We start from the raw sequence: 14,863 nt of genomic DNA, 5'->3' as shown, positions 1-14,863 counted from the left end.
AACAGGATTCCTAACTGTAATTTCATGTCCTACAGTATGAACTGAAGTAAGCTAGTTATCAGAAAATGTCATAATATTTGTCCTGTCATTACTTTCTTACTTGGACGATAAATCAGTTGAGTGAGCGTCAAATATCTTCTTTTATGATCTCCAGGCTCATATCCACCGGGCCGGTGCCCTGGTGTGTGTGTGTGTGTGTGTGTGTGTGTGTGTGTGTGTGTGTGTGTGTGTGTGTTCATTAGGAGCAAGCTTTAACACTGTGATCAAGTGAAGAGAATCTTTGATCCTTCATGCTTTGGACTCTCATGGGTACAGAAGACTGGGACACCCGGGAATGTGAACATTGATTAAAGGGGCAGGCAAAGGCCAAAACAAAGTTAGATGAAGTCTATAGGCTCCGTATTTAAAAATAGGTTCATGGTTAAGCTTTGGAATATTTATAACATTTGATAATTGTGCTCAAATGAATAATAAATGAACTTATTGACTTGATTACTTAGTCCGGACCGTAGTCACCAGTTTATCATCTTCTCACAGACAGACAGACAGACAGACAGACAGACAGACAGACAGACAGACAAACAGACAGACACACACACACACACACACACACCAAAATAATACAAAAACCCAGAACAAAGTCACTTTTATTTAGCCTTTATTAAATAATAATAATAACATTAAAAAAGAAATTCTTCTGTACAAAGTCTACAAACAACAGTTTGAGTTATCTGGCCAGTGCCGTAGGTGTGTATACGTCTTCATGTAATGTGCATTCGTGCGTGCATGTTTGTGTGTGTGTGTGTGTGTATATGTATGTTTGTGTGTGTCAGTATGTGTATGTGTGTATTCCATCGAGACAGAAGAGGTAATACTATCTGGACTTCCAGAAGGAAAGAGAGGAAGTGAGAGAGAGAGAGAGAGAGAAAGAGAGAGAAGAGGTGAAGTGTGTGTGTTTCTATGTGTTTGTGTGTTGACTGGCACACAATGTAATAACTGGTCAGTGTGTGTTTATGCGAGTGAATAAGAAAGAAATAGAGTCAGAGTAACATAAGCAGAATGGAGAGAAAGAGAGATAGAGAGACATAATAAGAGAGCTCCAAGGCACTTGGAAAACAGTCCAGTGAAAACAGTTAGATGGACGGAAAACCCTCTATCTCTCTCTCTCTCTCTCTCCATTGTTCCCTCCCTCCATCTCTGACCATCTTTCAACAAGTTCGTATAACCCTCTGTGTTTCTCTGTGTATTCCATCCAGGCATCATGCCCCTTGATCAGGCAGAGGTGAGACAGAACGAGGGAACGGGGGCTCCAGGCAAAGATCTAACAAGTATGAAGTGTTTACCTCTGTTTTCCCTTTTTTTCCCTTCTTTCATTTTATTTCTTTCAATTCACCCCCCCTCCCCTCCCCCACCCCAGAGGAAAACAACTTGACCCGTAAAATCTCACAGATTCATAAAAAGGTTGTGATTGTGTCTATATGTCACCTTTCACCTGTCCTGCTGACAGCCTCATTCTATGTTTCATATTGTCTGTCTCATTGACTGTCTGTCTGTCCTGGCTGTCTGTCAGCTGAGTGTCTCATTGACTGTCTGTCCTGTCTGTCTGTCTGTCTGTCTGTCTGTCTGTCTGTCTGTCTGTCTGTCTGTCTGTCTGTCTGTCTGTCTGTCTTGTCTGTCTGTCTGTCTGTCTGTCTGTCTGTCTGTCTGTCTGTCTGTCTGTCTGTCTGTCTGTCTGTCTGTCTGTCTGTCTGTCAGCTGAGTGTCTCATTGGTGATGTTTGCATGCAGACAATCCCCCTGCCCAGCTGCCCCATTGTTTGGAGGAACCTTTCCATATTCATCTCTCACCTCTCTGATTAACTGTGGTGACAAGTTAATGAAATGTTCCCGACCGAAGGGAACATCTTTAACATGGTGTTTGATGTAGTTGTATGTATGACATTCAGATAGCAACGGGTTGCCTGCATGTAAACATAACCACTGTGTTTCTTTCTCTAATACCTCTCTCTTTCTGTCTTTCAATATGTGCATGTGCGAGTGTGTGTGTGTGTGTGTGTGTGTGTGTGTGTGTGTGTGTGTGTGTGTGTGTATTCTCCAGTCCCTCCAGCAGCACTGGCCCTCCTCGATGGCTGTCCTCCGATACAGCTTTATACTGTAGTTAGCTTAAGGCTCGATTGTGTGTCCGAAAAAGACGACGGGTATGATTTCCATTGTCCTTCCATTAGTCATTCCTTCTCTCTATCCGTTTGACTTTGAGTGTCCTTCGGGTCAGGGGGGGGGGGTGACTCTTGGAGCGGCAGGTAAAAAGGCTGGAGTGTTGAGGACTCTCCACCCAGCCACTTTTAACACTTCTTCAGGGCCCCCCGTGCGCATTACACAGCTCTTTGGCAATCCATAGGTTGCAATAACAACAATCACTGACATTTTAGTGTTCACACAGTGTTCTTCAGTTCATCATCTTGGGCATCGTACAGTCTGGAAAAGCAACAAAAATATATAGATATATACCAAAGACAAACTCTAGAATACTGAAATCTAAAGCACTGACTCCATAACAGCATGTTAGATTTAATAAAACCTCTGATTCTTCTGGCGTCCATCTTCCTTTATCTCTTCTTCGACTCTTTTTCTTTTAAAGACTGATAATCTGTATAATGGAAAAATGTGCCAAAATAGAAAAAAGGACTGAATTAACAGTTAAGACCATGGAGTCCAACACAATGTCTAAAACAAGTCTAAAGAATGGCATTAAGAGCTCTACAGGGCATCTATAGGAACTCAAGCTGGCTTTTCTTCACCTTTTTTTTTATCTCTCTCTCTCCCTCCAAAACAGACACAAGTCTAAAACAAAACGGAAACAGTCACCATTACTCTTCTATGCCACTGGTATTCACAAAGCGCAGACAAAGTAGCAAGCGAGCGCCATATGACAAGCTATGGAGGTTTAAAAACTCCCAGGAACTCATATCTAAAACTTTCAGTAACAAACAAAAAGAAAAAGGTCCTTTTTTCATCCTCCTCTTTACGTTCTACGCCTTTAGAAATCTAGATTCATTTGAGTTGTGTGGTTTGATATCTTTAGGGGGATCGGGGGGGGGGGGGGGGGGGGGGGATGGGCATTCACTTGATATGTGTTGATCTCAGTCAAAAGTACCCACATGAAATGGTCCACTGGTTTGCTGAAGTCTCCACGAACAGTCAAAAAGGTTGATTTCTCGCATGCCGTCTCCATTGCCCACACTATAATTCAAGCTAAAGAGGACACATTTGACATTGTGCCCCTTTACACCAAGTACCAGTCATTGGTACATGCTATAATGAAATTCTCTTCTTCATTGAGGATCCCATTAACCAACATTGTCACCTTACACCCAAGACCGTGCTGTCATTCGTGGTCCAAATGTCCAGTATGTCAGGGTCAGGTAACAGTCCACCTCCTTCATTCCAGTGGCTAGTGGGTTATATTCTATGGTAGATCTGTTCATTCATATTCATTGATTCATTCCTTCATTGACTCACAGGCTTTTTTTTTTTTAGAATCGAGCAGGCTCTCTCCTGCAGGCGGAGGAGATATGGTACTGTAGGTAAGGGGGAGGGTGGGGGGGAGACTGGGGTCAGGTGTAACCCCCCCCAGTTTAGGCCTCATAGCATGTAGGGGGGACATCTTGGTGACAAGTTCCCACTAAACACGCATCAGGTAGGGGTGAATGTTAACCCCTTTTAGACATCAGAGCAGGATATAAGGTAGGGGGGTTTGGGGGACTGAAATACAATAGTGCTGCATTTCCCATGTGTTTTTCTTTGTCCAAACTAAGAGAAACAATGTAGGGACACTGGGATGTGTCTTTCCCAATGCTGGTCCAGAGCTCCTAGTCTCTGCTTCATGCCTCTGAGCAGCACCTCTGCTGGTTGATCTTGACTTTGTGCTTGATGCCGTCGTACAGCTCAAAGTTGTAGTTCTCCAGGGTGGTGGAGGAGCGCGAGGAGAGGCCGCTGTAGGAGCAGGTGCAGTAGAGCAGCAGACCTGCACACACAGCCCCCATCAACACACCCAGGGAGCTCATCACTATGATGGTGAGCAGGATGGGGTCCAGGGTGTACAGCCACGCGTTGTCCTTGTCCTTATCCGACAGCAGGGTGACGGAGGAGGGGTCAGCGTCAGCCGAAGACTGGGTGGAGAAGGACGACGGCCAGCCAGGGAAGATGTATTCTACAGAGGGAAACAAAGGGAACTTTAGGGGAACACTTCTATATATCATTTTAAAATATTGATTTGAATTCACATCATTACAATAACAACCATTTTAAAGTGCAAATATATGAATACATAGACTTGATGTCCATCCTGTAGACTCAACATGTTTCTGCTGATTTTGTAATGCATATATAGAACAATACAATAACTTAAGAAAACTTTATATTAAGAAGTCTGAAACTTCAATATCATTTTAAAATATGCGGAAGGTTAAAGAACTATAGAGAACCCAGGTTTTGATTGTGTTAACCCTGTGTACTACAAATATTTTTTTCTTAATATCAAAACTAACCGCACCGTTGTACTTTAGTACATTTAATTTGTGGATGTACTTTTCCTATTATTCGAGATCACAGTAGGTTTCCATTGACCGCCATAGTATGAAAACGTTCTGGATTTGTGAAATCCATCACAGTTAACATCAGATACATTACTGTTGTGTAACACTGAAGGTAAGATGCAGTTTGATTTGAATTCACATCATTATAATAACAACCATTTTTAAGTGCAAATAAATAAATAAATAAATAAGTACATAGACTTGAAGTCCATCTTGTAGAACACAATTCAACATGTTTCTGCTGATTGAGAAATGCATATTGAACAATACAATTTTTGAAGAAAACATCAAGCAGTCTGAAACTACAACATGCATTCAAGACTGATTCGCATGATTTGCTTATTAAATGTAACTGATTTGAAATTTTCAAAGGTTTTGCTACCAAAATTTGCCAGCATAAGACACTGGTCATCCCAGACCAAGTCAGGCTGTGGCACAGAGACCCCTTGAGTGTATTGAACTGAGCGAGGCTGCAGTTTAGTGCTTATGGATTAAATGTTTCACATCTTAGAGAAGAAATGTAGCCTTCCTTCTTTCCAAACGGACACAGTCTCCCTTTAAGGAAATTAATAAAACTGTTTATGAGGCAAATGTTTGATTTATTCAAGAAAAAGCGTATTCTCTTAATTTACCTCAGTTGTTTTTTTTACTCCAAAAAATGTGGAAACGTAATGAAATGAATGACTGTTAAGGTGCTCTCTGGTGGGCTGTGTGTGTGTTAGCAGTGTTGAAGTGTGCAGATCTAGTTGGCACAAGCAATCATGCTAAACCACTTAATGAATGTATACACATGAACAAGCCAATTCACAATTAAGTACTGCATTTAGAGTGTTTTATGGAAGTGCACACTGAATCACACAGACACACAGACGCAGACACACACACGCACGCACACGGGAAACAAACACACACACAGAAAAGCATTCAACGGACAGTTAACAGACTTGTTTAGTTAGGTAAACGCAGAGTTATCTTGTATCTATCAAGGGGCTGGGAGAAACAAGGGATAGTAACACATGTACACAGACACACACAGACACACACACACACACACACACACACACACACACACACACACACACACACACACACACACACACACACACACACACACATACTGTTCACAGACACACACGGGAAGTTAAACAGGATTGTAACAGACAGATGTTTTTAGAGGTGCCCACAAGAGGAAGCTGTCCGTCTCACTTTGTCTGCCACGGAATATGAAAGCGGAGAGGAAACACACACTAACACGCCCACATGGACACACCTTTCAATCATCACTGCCACTCTTTACACACACACACACACACACACACACACACACATAGAGACAAACACACACAGACACACAGACACACACACACACACACACACACACACACACACACACACACACACACACACACACACACACACACACACACACACACACACACACACACACACACACACACACACACACACACACACACACACATCCCCCCCACACACAGGCGCACACTGTTGCCACAGGCTTTTTTCTTGTGAAACCCAAAGTAAAACGAAGTGCCATAGGCATGCTTAAAGAGCTATTTTGCTATTCTTTTGGGTGAGACTTGTAAAACATCCAGTATAGCCTAGGGCTGAGAGGAGAGGAGAGAAAGGAGAGGAAAAGAGAAGAAAGGAGAGAAAGACTGAAGAAGCTCACCTCCATCGATGGCGGGCTTGTGGTTGAAAACAGGATCTTTTCCAAAATCCATGGGCCTGGGATCTGTAAAAGAAAGAATGACGGTATTAATGTAGCCCGCCCAGTCAAGCCAAAGCTGATCTGGAGTCAACAACATGTGGTGATAACATCCCTCTATCTCTTCTGTTGTCAGCACACAGAATACATTTGGAGATGGGAATCCAAAACACACAAACAGCTCAAAGAGTGAGTGATTTTGTTTAAACCTTCTGAAGAGATCAGAGTGAGATGTGCTACAAAGCGCTGTGTACTGCCCTCAGTCTGTCAAGGGGAAATAACATCCCATGTATACTGAGACCACCTTCATAAAGCCAAGCAGGTTTCATTATGTGATAAGCATGATTGCTCTTTTTTATTTGCTCAGAAAATGGAAACAGATTCAGGATAAGTGTGTGTGTGTGTGTGTGTGTGTGAGAGAGAGAGAGAGAGAGAGAGAGAGAGAGAGAGAGAGAGAGAGAGAGACTCTGAACTGTGGAAAAAAAAGACGCACAAAAGTGTTTCATAGAAAAATATCGCTTTTATTACCTTACCATTCTCCACAATATATTTTCTTTTTTATTCCAAGACCATGAAATTCAACAAGCTTTAAACAGCACATTATACTTCTGAGGGCAGGCCGAAGTGCAAGGCTTTTTGAAAAGGTTTGGAAGCTCAATTCTGCTTCAGTTCAGTTTTTATTCAAGGAAATTGATATTACAGTTCCCCAGGAAAAAGAAAAAATGGAGCAATATCTGGGCTAGCTGATAAGCATTTATTGCCGGGGCGAAAGAACCAAAAACGCATTATGAAGAGGAGCCGTGATAGATATTCAAAAGACAAGAGGTGCAAAACTAATTTGGTAGATAGGAAAAAAAGATACACAGCCTCATTTCCTCTGTTTAGATAAGGTCAATTTTCTACGATACAATTCCAACATGTTGAATGCACATTATACCTTCTAAACGAAGCCTTTAAGAACTTCCAACACCCTTCAGTCTGTAAATAAGATAGAAGTACTTTGAAAAGGAGATCTGTGAAATGAAAATATTTGATCATGCATTATATATAAGGTAATTGTCTTGAAATGACATTTGTGACTTAAACAAATTTACTTCCAAACCCGATTAGAGAATAAACTAAATTGACTCAGTTTAATTTCAATTCGAATACAATAAATGTTTGGTTGTTGAGAATTTGTTTGTACAATGACTTGATTACGAGAAGGGAGTGCCCATGGTTGGCTTTTAACATTTGTTTGCAGTTCAATATTTAGTTTGCGTGAAGTGCAAGACAGTGAAATCCAGAGTTAAAATGACATTCATAAAGTTGAGGTCTTTCCTTCATAAGAGGCAGAAAAAGTGCACAGGAGTAAACAATAACTGATGTGGCTGAAGCCTGGCTTGAACAACATTAAGTTCATCCCTTTGCTGAGGACACCTTACAGAATGATCAGTCTTCAAGAAAACATCATGAAACATCGCATTATTAAAGAAAATGAATAGATCAGCAGAAGAAATCAAATAACAACAAAACATCATCGACGTCTTTAGGGTAGGGTTTCCAAAAACTCAATCCCTGCGTTCCAATCCCCATACATTCCTACTGTTAAGTATGCCAGAAAAAGATTTAAGATGTCCCAATACATGCACATCAATTGTAGTATGCTGAAAATACCCAGATGCCCCACTAACTACAACAGCCTTTTGGGTTATTCTGCTAGCCAGGTAGTGTAGTAAAAAGAAAAAGTATGTGATTTGGAACGCAGGGAATATGTAGTTTGAATGTGATTGAGGGATATACATATCAAAGAATGCAGACTTGGAGAACTCCAGAGTGGCCTGAACTTCATGAGCAGGACTCCATATAATGTTGTCAGAAGCAACTAAATAAATGAATGCTTTCATATTGAAACAAAAGATACTTGCTTAGCTCAGTGTGGCCTGTCCCTGAAATCACACTGTAAAGCATCATAGTTTATGGAGGTCTGACTGCAGTGTGTAGCCTTCATGCAAGACTAAAGATCTTATCAGTCTTCTCTTGTGTCTTCTGATGGTGTAAGGCTAGAGTCTAACCATAGAACCTGCAAGGCTCCACATGCTCCTTCCTCACAGTCAACTGAAATAACCACCGGCTTTGACTAAACAAAATATCACGGATGGAGAGATAGCAAAGCAAGCGGGGGAAAGGAGAGAGATAGAGAGAGGTAGAGAGAGAGCAAGAGAGAGAGAGACATAGAGAGAGAGAGAGAGAGAGGGGCCAGGACACTCTTTGGACGGCTGTTGAACACTTTCTAATGATCCTGGCTTAAGGCCCTCGGGCTGAGATCGTCAGAAGAATCATCACGCGGATCTGAAAGGAGATTAAAAAATCCCTGTAGCCCCATTTTATCCGCACTGTCCAATTAGTAAAGAGAAGAATAAAAAGGGTGTCTTTTTCTATTCAGGCAAAGCCATGGCTAGCTCTTTGGCTGGTTCCAGTGGGGGGGGGGGGGGGGGGGAGGGCTAGGACCTGTTAGAGTGCTTTCATTCCTAATATCTCTCCAGGATGGAGGAGAAGGAGGAGGCAGAGAGGCAAAAGAAAAAAAATAGCTAGGCCTGAGGAATAGAAGTGCTTACTGCAGGGTTTTATGAACGCAATCAGCCCCATTAACTAATTAGGAATATTAAAGGGCTTCAAAGTAGTCTGTGATGGGGAAGGGAGCGGGAAGTGAGGGAAGGTTGATTTAAAAGCGTCGCATTAAAAAGGCGCCAGCAATTTTTACAAATCTTGCAAAAAGTTTGATAGAGAGAGAGGGAGAAGGAAAGAGGAAAAGTGCATGGGTGGCACAACATAAATACATTCATATATCATTCCTCTGTTTGAATTTGGGACCAACATTGATTGGCTTAGAGCAAAGGGGCTGCTAGAATGAGTCACATAATGTGTAAATCACACACAAGTCGATAGAAATGGAAGGGAGAGGGGGGGATGAATATGCAAGCAGAAAAATAACTGAAATACTTGTCGACGATAGCACAAAAGACATTTTATGAGACTGCTGTTGGATGCAGTGAGTCAATATGGAGAGCTACAGAGCCTGATACCCGTTTTGGAACATGAATGAGGAACAATGATTTACACAAACACATTTGTTGGGAATCTGGATTCTTAAAAAAAAACACAGGTTTGTGTTTGTTAGATTGTGTGTGCGCGATTGTGTGCGCGGCGTCCATGCTTATAATGTGTCTCCATCACGTCTGTCTACTCTGCCAAAGGACTCCTTTCATCTGCTTTTGAGTTGGAAACAACCTGCCCTCCTCCTTCAATTCTCTCCTTCCTTCAATCCAAACCCCCAACCTGCCTCCCTGTTAGCCTTCCTCTCGGAGTAAGAGAAAAAAAAAATCTATCTTTAGAAAGTAGAGAGAGCAGTTCTTTCATCTTTTTCCATCTCTGGGCGCATTCTTTGGGCTCTCTTAATGGGCCTTCCTCCTCTGAGACATTCTGCTCTCCTATATGTCTGCCTCTCATTTTGCTCTCCTGTGTTTTGGTACAGGGAGGATTTGCGATGAAGGGAAGGAGAATAATAGGAACAAGCGGGTTTTGATAAAAAAAAAAGTCTGGGGGATTTGGACATTGGACAAAATGATGGTTGACAACACAAGATGGTGAGCTGCTGAGAATGCCAGGAAAGAAGATCCACTGTGGTTGAGCCTAAATGCACTTCATACTGGGCTTCTCAATCAAGAAAAAACACAAGCCAATTAATAGGTTATTTTGTTATATCATTATCCGAATGATTTTCACATAAATTTGTGTCGTGTCCCTATTGGATTACTGCTGGAAGCAGGATGCTTTTTAAATGAGGGAGATTTGCTGTTTCCAAAATGGCTTCAACTCGAGGATTTGACACACAAAAGAAACTCCAGAAAAGTGTTTAAGATCATCTGAGTGAACACAATCAACATAACCTATGCCTTAAAACAATAGTCAAGGCGTGTAAAAAAAATAAACATTGTATACACGTTCTATACATCATAAGCCATGTTGGCCTGACATGTGATTACAAAGAAAACAAATTGGATTTAAATCACAACCAGTACATTTCTCAACTTATGTTTGTCTTAAGATTCACAGTAGTAGAAAATTGACATAAATCGTCATCATTAATAAGAAGCAGAAAAGTGCTAATGTTACTCTAAAACCCTTTCATAATAACCCAACTTCAAATATGCATCGTGTCACGCTTGATGAGATGAGTTTGCACAATTTTATGCAAACTCAAAAATATATCTATATTAAAATGACTGGTAACAGATCATTAAGAAAGCTGTGTCAGGGGGTGTGAGGGTGTAAGTGCTGCACTGGAATCTGTCGTATTTGACAGATCGGGGGTGAATAAAACGATCAAAGGAACTGATGGATGATCCTGGATCAGCGTTTTTTTTCTTCCTTTTTTTTAAGGCTTCATACATTTCCCACAGCATATGTTTGGTCTCACCCCATTGAAACACATTTTCAGGTTGCCAGGCAAACACAATAAAAACATTCAGGATTCCACAAACTATTAAAACGTCTCCTCGGATCACACACACACACACACACACACACACACACACACACACACACACACACACACACACACACACACACACACACACACACACACACACACACACACACACACACACACACACACACACACACACACACACACACACACACACACACACACACACACACACACACGAAAGAGATTAAACAGACGTAAAGATCTTAACAAAGACTTCAAAAGGAAAAGTACAACTGCAACTTTAGATAGTCAATACATATGATTTTGGATTTGTGTGCAGGGCATACAAAGATGTAACAGACACAGGCAAAAAAGATAAACTGTATAGTCCATTCATACTCATAATAACTCAGAGGCACTACCTCATTTCTGGAGGTGAAGAGGTAATAGTTTTTAAAGCACTTTTTTTTCTTCTTCTTCTAAAAGGCATATCAGGATGTAATGAAAAATGCATTCAGGGTCAAACTCCAGAGTCAAATGACTAGCCCGGGAAAAGTTTTGAAGTGTCCGTGCATATGGTGTTTGTGTTTGAGACTTTGGGATGCAGAAAGCGTGTTTGTTTGTTGGCCTACAGGATGCGTTGTAAGCTGTCTCGTCCTATCTCTCTCCTTGTGTAAACCTGAAAAGAGAACACCAGTTTTCACAGACCCAAGAAGGAGCTAAATATGGTGGATGTGCAGCTGTCTGTCTTTCACGGCTGGATGGGCAGAACTATAGTTTTTTTTCCCCCCCGACCTCCTCCTTCTCTGTACCTAATCTCTCTCTGTCTTGCAAAGGCTAGTCGACAAAATAAACAGTGGCTACATTCAGACCCAAAATAAATGGTCTTCTCTCTTTATGCGGCGCACACCGTGGCCTCTATCTCCTTGTACCTGTGTCTAAATCTCTCGGAACAAGGTATTTGGAGGCAGCTAGTGTCCAAACTGTAGATCAGACAGACAGACACATCCTTACTGAAGGAAGTAATATGCTATTACAACACTGACATTGCACACTGCATGTACAAATGTCCACAGTCTGCTTGGCAGTCTACCTGGGATTTATTTGTTATTCTGATCACGATCCTTTTCATTTTCAGGGTGCAGTTTGTAGAAGCCGATTTGCTCACAGGCACATCAGAACAGATTGCACTCTAATGTTGTCATCAGCCATCACAATTGGCAATCAAAGCTCTTTCATCTCCCCGGTGAGGGGTATTGGGTACAGTTCAATGTCAGTAGTTCATTCTGCCAGTTCAAGCCAGTCAGAAAGTTCAGCAAAGGTACATCCTGAGCTAGCTAATTAGATCAGTCATTAGAAACAGGAGCTGCAGTGTCTCTTCCATGTTGGTTCTTATCAGTGAAGAGTGGCGATCACGTCTGTTGATCATTTATTTCCGGGAGTTTTTACACCCCCTGATCGCTTCTTTTGAGCAAAGCCTTCCAATCAAATAAAAGCATTTATATGTAGTCCAATTGTTTTCAACAATGGGAATCCCAGCTGTCATCTTTCTCCAGTCTGATGGTGAGCATGGGGTCAAGACTGGGCCCGGTACCTGGGTACAGGTGGTTTTGGTTGGGGCCCTGGATCAGATTATGGCTTTGGTTCTGGTAGCAGTTTTGGGGGCCTTGCTGATTTGGATGCTGGCTGTTGTGGTACGTGACTGAATGATGATGATGACCAGCGCTGGTCTTCTTGGTGGCCCCGTGGTACCGATGGCAGCACAGTATCACCGCCACGGTCACAATGACCAGCAGCAAGAGGGCGCCGCCTCCAGCCAACACATAGTACCAGTAGGTAGGGACAGACTGCACCGCCACTGTGTCTACTGTGGGCTCCATCCCAGACATGGCATCCCCTGGAGGGCAGGAGGACATATTACTGCTAGGCACCATCGACCAGGGAGGCAGGCATGCAGGCCGCATTGGAGAGCTAAAAGCTGTTAATCGTCCAATTGACTTTTCAATAAACCCCCTTCCATAGATAGCATGGCAGATCTGTCAAGCTTTGGATGTCTCCATAATAATAAGAATTGTATGTGTGGTGCTCCTACAAAACTAAAAACACAAACACACCATTAACTAGCCACCTCAAACTAAAACACTAACTTTGATGATGCAGATTCAAATGTAGCCTACTCTTTAACACTGCAAACCAGTAGGCTGACGCAGCTAAACAGGGTCATCTTAGATTGAAACTGAACCTACATTTCCCCTTATCATAGGTCTATAGGCTATATATTTGTTTTTAGCTCAATATATTGTCACATGCTTGTTGAGGACCACCTCTCATTTGTGAGGAACAGTGTTTTGAAGCAAGTTACAGAGCTAGCGTGAGATTAATTGGCTAGCTAGCAACAGCTGAAATGGAACAAAAATAAAAACCCTGCCATTTCAGCTGGCAATTTTAGAGTCGGCTCAAAATCTGAGGTTTGTCTTTGTCTACTTCTAGCCTACCTGTCTAAAGAAAATTATATTCTGTTTAAGAAATAACTATACATTTTGAGAGCTAAATCTGCCATCCTAGCCAATGTAAATTGCATACATGCTGTGTGAGAATGGAAAGCTTGACAGGCCTATTAAAAAGTAACACACAGGGTTGAAATTAGCTGGAATTGAATGCATTAGTATTCAACTAAGCATAGCAAAAACAGAATTTGGCTTCCAGATTTAGCTATTATTCAAACTTTTTTTTCAAACATCCAATTGCATACTCGAAAAATACGGGTGCACATGTGCTTTTATTATACTGATTTCACTCAATGACCTTTTGGTTGATGCAAACATCGCAAGCATTAGCTGCACATTGACACACAAGGGCGCAACCATGCCTTCAGATTTGATCAGAGAATGCAAAAAGCCTTGATTATGCAGTGACTGGCTGGTCCGGACAAAGACTTGAGGGAGTGTTAAGTGGTTGTATTGGGATGGGATGCAGCTGCTTTTACCAGGGCAAGATCGCATTGAAGGGAGTCAAGGGGGAGGCAGGGAGAAAACAGAGAGGGGATAGACGGGAAATCGGATAGAAATTACAGGGGCAAAAGAAAGGATGAGAGAGAAGGCCTTAAGAAAAGATTGAAAAGAAGAAAGGAGGATGGAGTGAAATAGAGAAGGGCTGGTATAAAGTGAGGGGGAGAGGGGTGGGAGGGAGGGAGGTAGAAGAGAGAAGGGAGAGCCAGTTAATCCGGCCATGATATCTTTAATCCTGCATTAGAGGGTTTGTCTGAAACTTCAATACTCTGTCAACTCGATGTGAAAGAAACCCGCCGAGAGAGAGAGAGAGAGAGAGAGAGAGAGAGAGAGAGAGAGAGAGAGAGAGAGGTTGCTGAAGAAAGAGATACAGAGGAAACCGGAGTGAAAGAAAGAACATGAGAAAGGAAGAAAGGAAGAGGAAATCGGAAAAAAAGCGAGATGGACCTGAGAGAGAAGGGAGGCATATTGAAAGGACAGAGGGGGAAAAGAGGGCCACAGAATGACGGCGCAGCGCCTCAAAGAAAACCAGTGAGCTTAATTTACTTCTTTTTTTAAAAGTTCAGATGTGCTCTTTAAGGGTTTAAAACTGCCTTTGACTGTAAAGCTGCGCACTAGGCAGCCATGCACAGAGCCTCAGCGCCAGTGAAATTAAGACACCGATGATTACCAGGGCTGCAAAAAAATTGACCGTTACTTAGCTCATTCTTTGATCTAAAGGGGAAGAGAAGGGAAAAGTTTCTCAAGAGCTCAATTCCTAAAATGAGCTTTAAATAAAAGGGTGGGATTTCCAAGGAACTTTGGATACTAGAGTTTCTGAACTACATACTATCTTTCTCATTTCTTAAACTTCATACATGAACAATCTTCACTAAACGGGACAAGATACTTTTTTTTAAAGATTATTTTTGGGCATTTTCAAGCTTTATTAGACAGTACAGAGTTGAAATGGGGAGTCAGAGAGAAAGGGGGGATGACCTGCAATAAAGGTCCGCGGGCCGGATTTGAACCTGCGACCACTGCAACAAAGGTCGGAGCCAATATGGTACACCATCTATCCACTA

General features: G+C 42.0%; 1 protein-coding gene across 2 annotated transcripts in view; it reads right to left on the bottom strand.

The window, feature by feature from the left end:
* Positions 1–1,377: 1,377 nt before the first annotated feature.
* The window catches only part of LOC307258669 (neuropilin-2-like), a 104,560-nt gene continuing 91,074 nt past the window's right edge, over positions 1,378–14,863 (bottom strand). For both annotated transcript variants that reach the window (XM_080038300.1, XM_080038301.1), the window contains exons 17-18: positions 6,285–6,347; positions 1,378–4,209 (exon numbers count right to left, since the gene is read on the bottom strand). In XM_080038300.1, the coding sequence (XP_079894426.1) occupies positions 3,881–4,209; positions 6,285–6,347 (392 nt within the window). In that variant the 3' untranslated portion in view covers positions 1,378–3,880. The remainder of the gene's footprint in view (positions 4,210–6,284; positions 6,348–14,863) is intronic.

This window comes from Ammodytes marinus (assembly GCF_949987685.1).
Source record: "Ammodytes marinus genome assembly, chromosome: 12".
Classification (NCBI taxonomy): Eukaryota; Metazoa; Chordata; class Actinopteri; order Uranoscopiformes; family Ammodytidae; genus Ammodytes; species Ammodytes marinus.
Note: the sequence above shows the minus strand (reverse complement) of the source record. Positions and strands in the feature narration are given on the sequence as shown.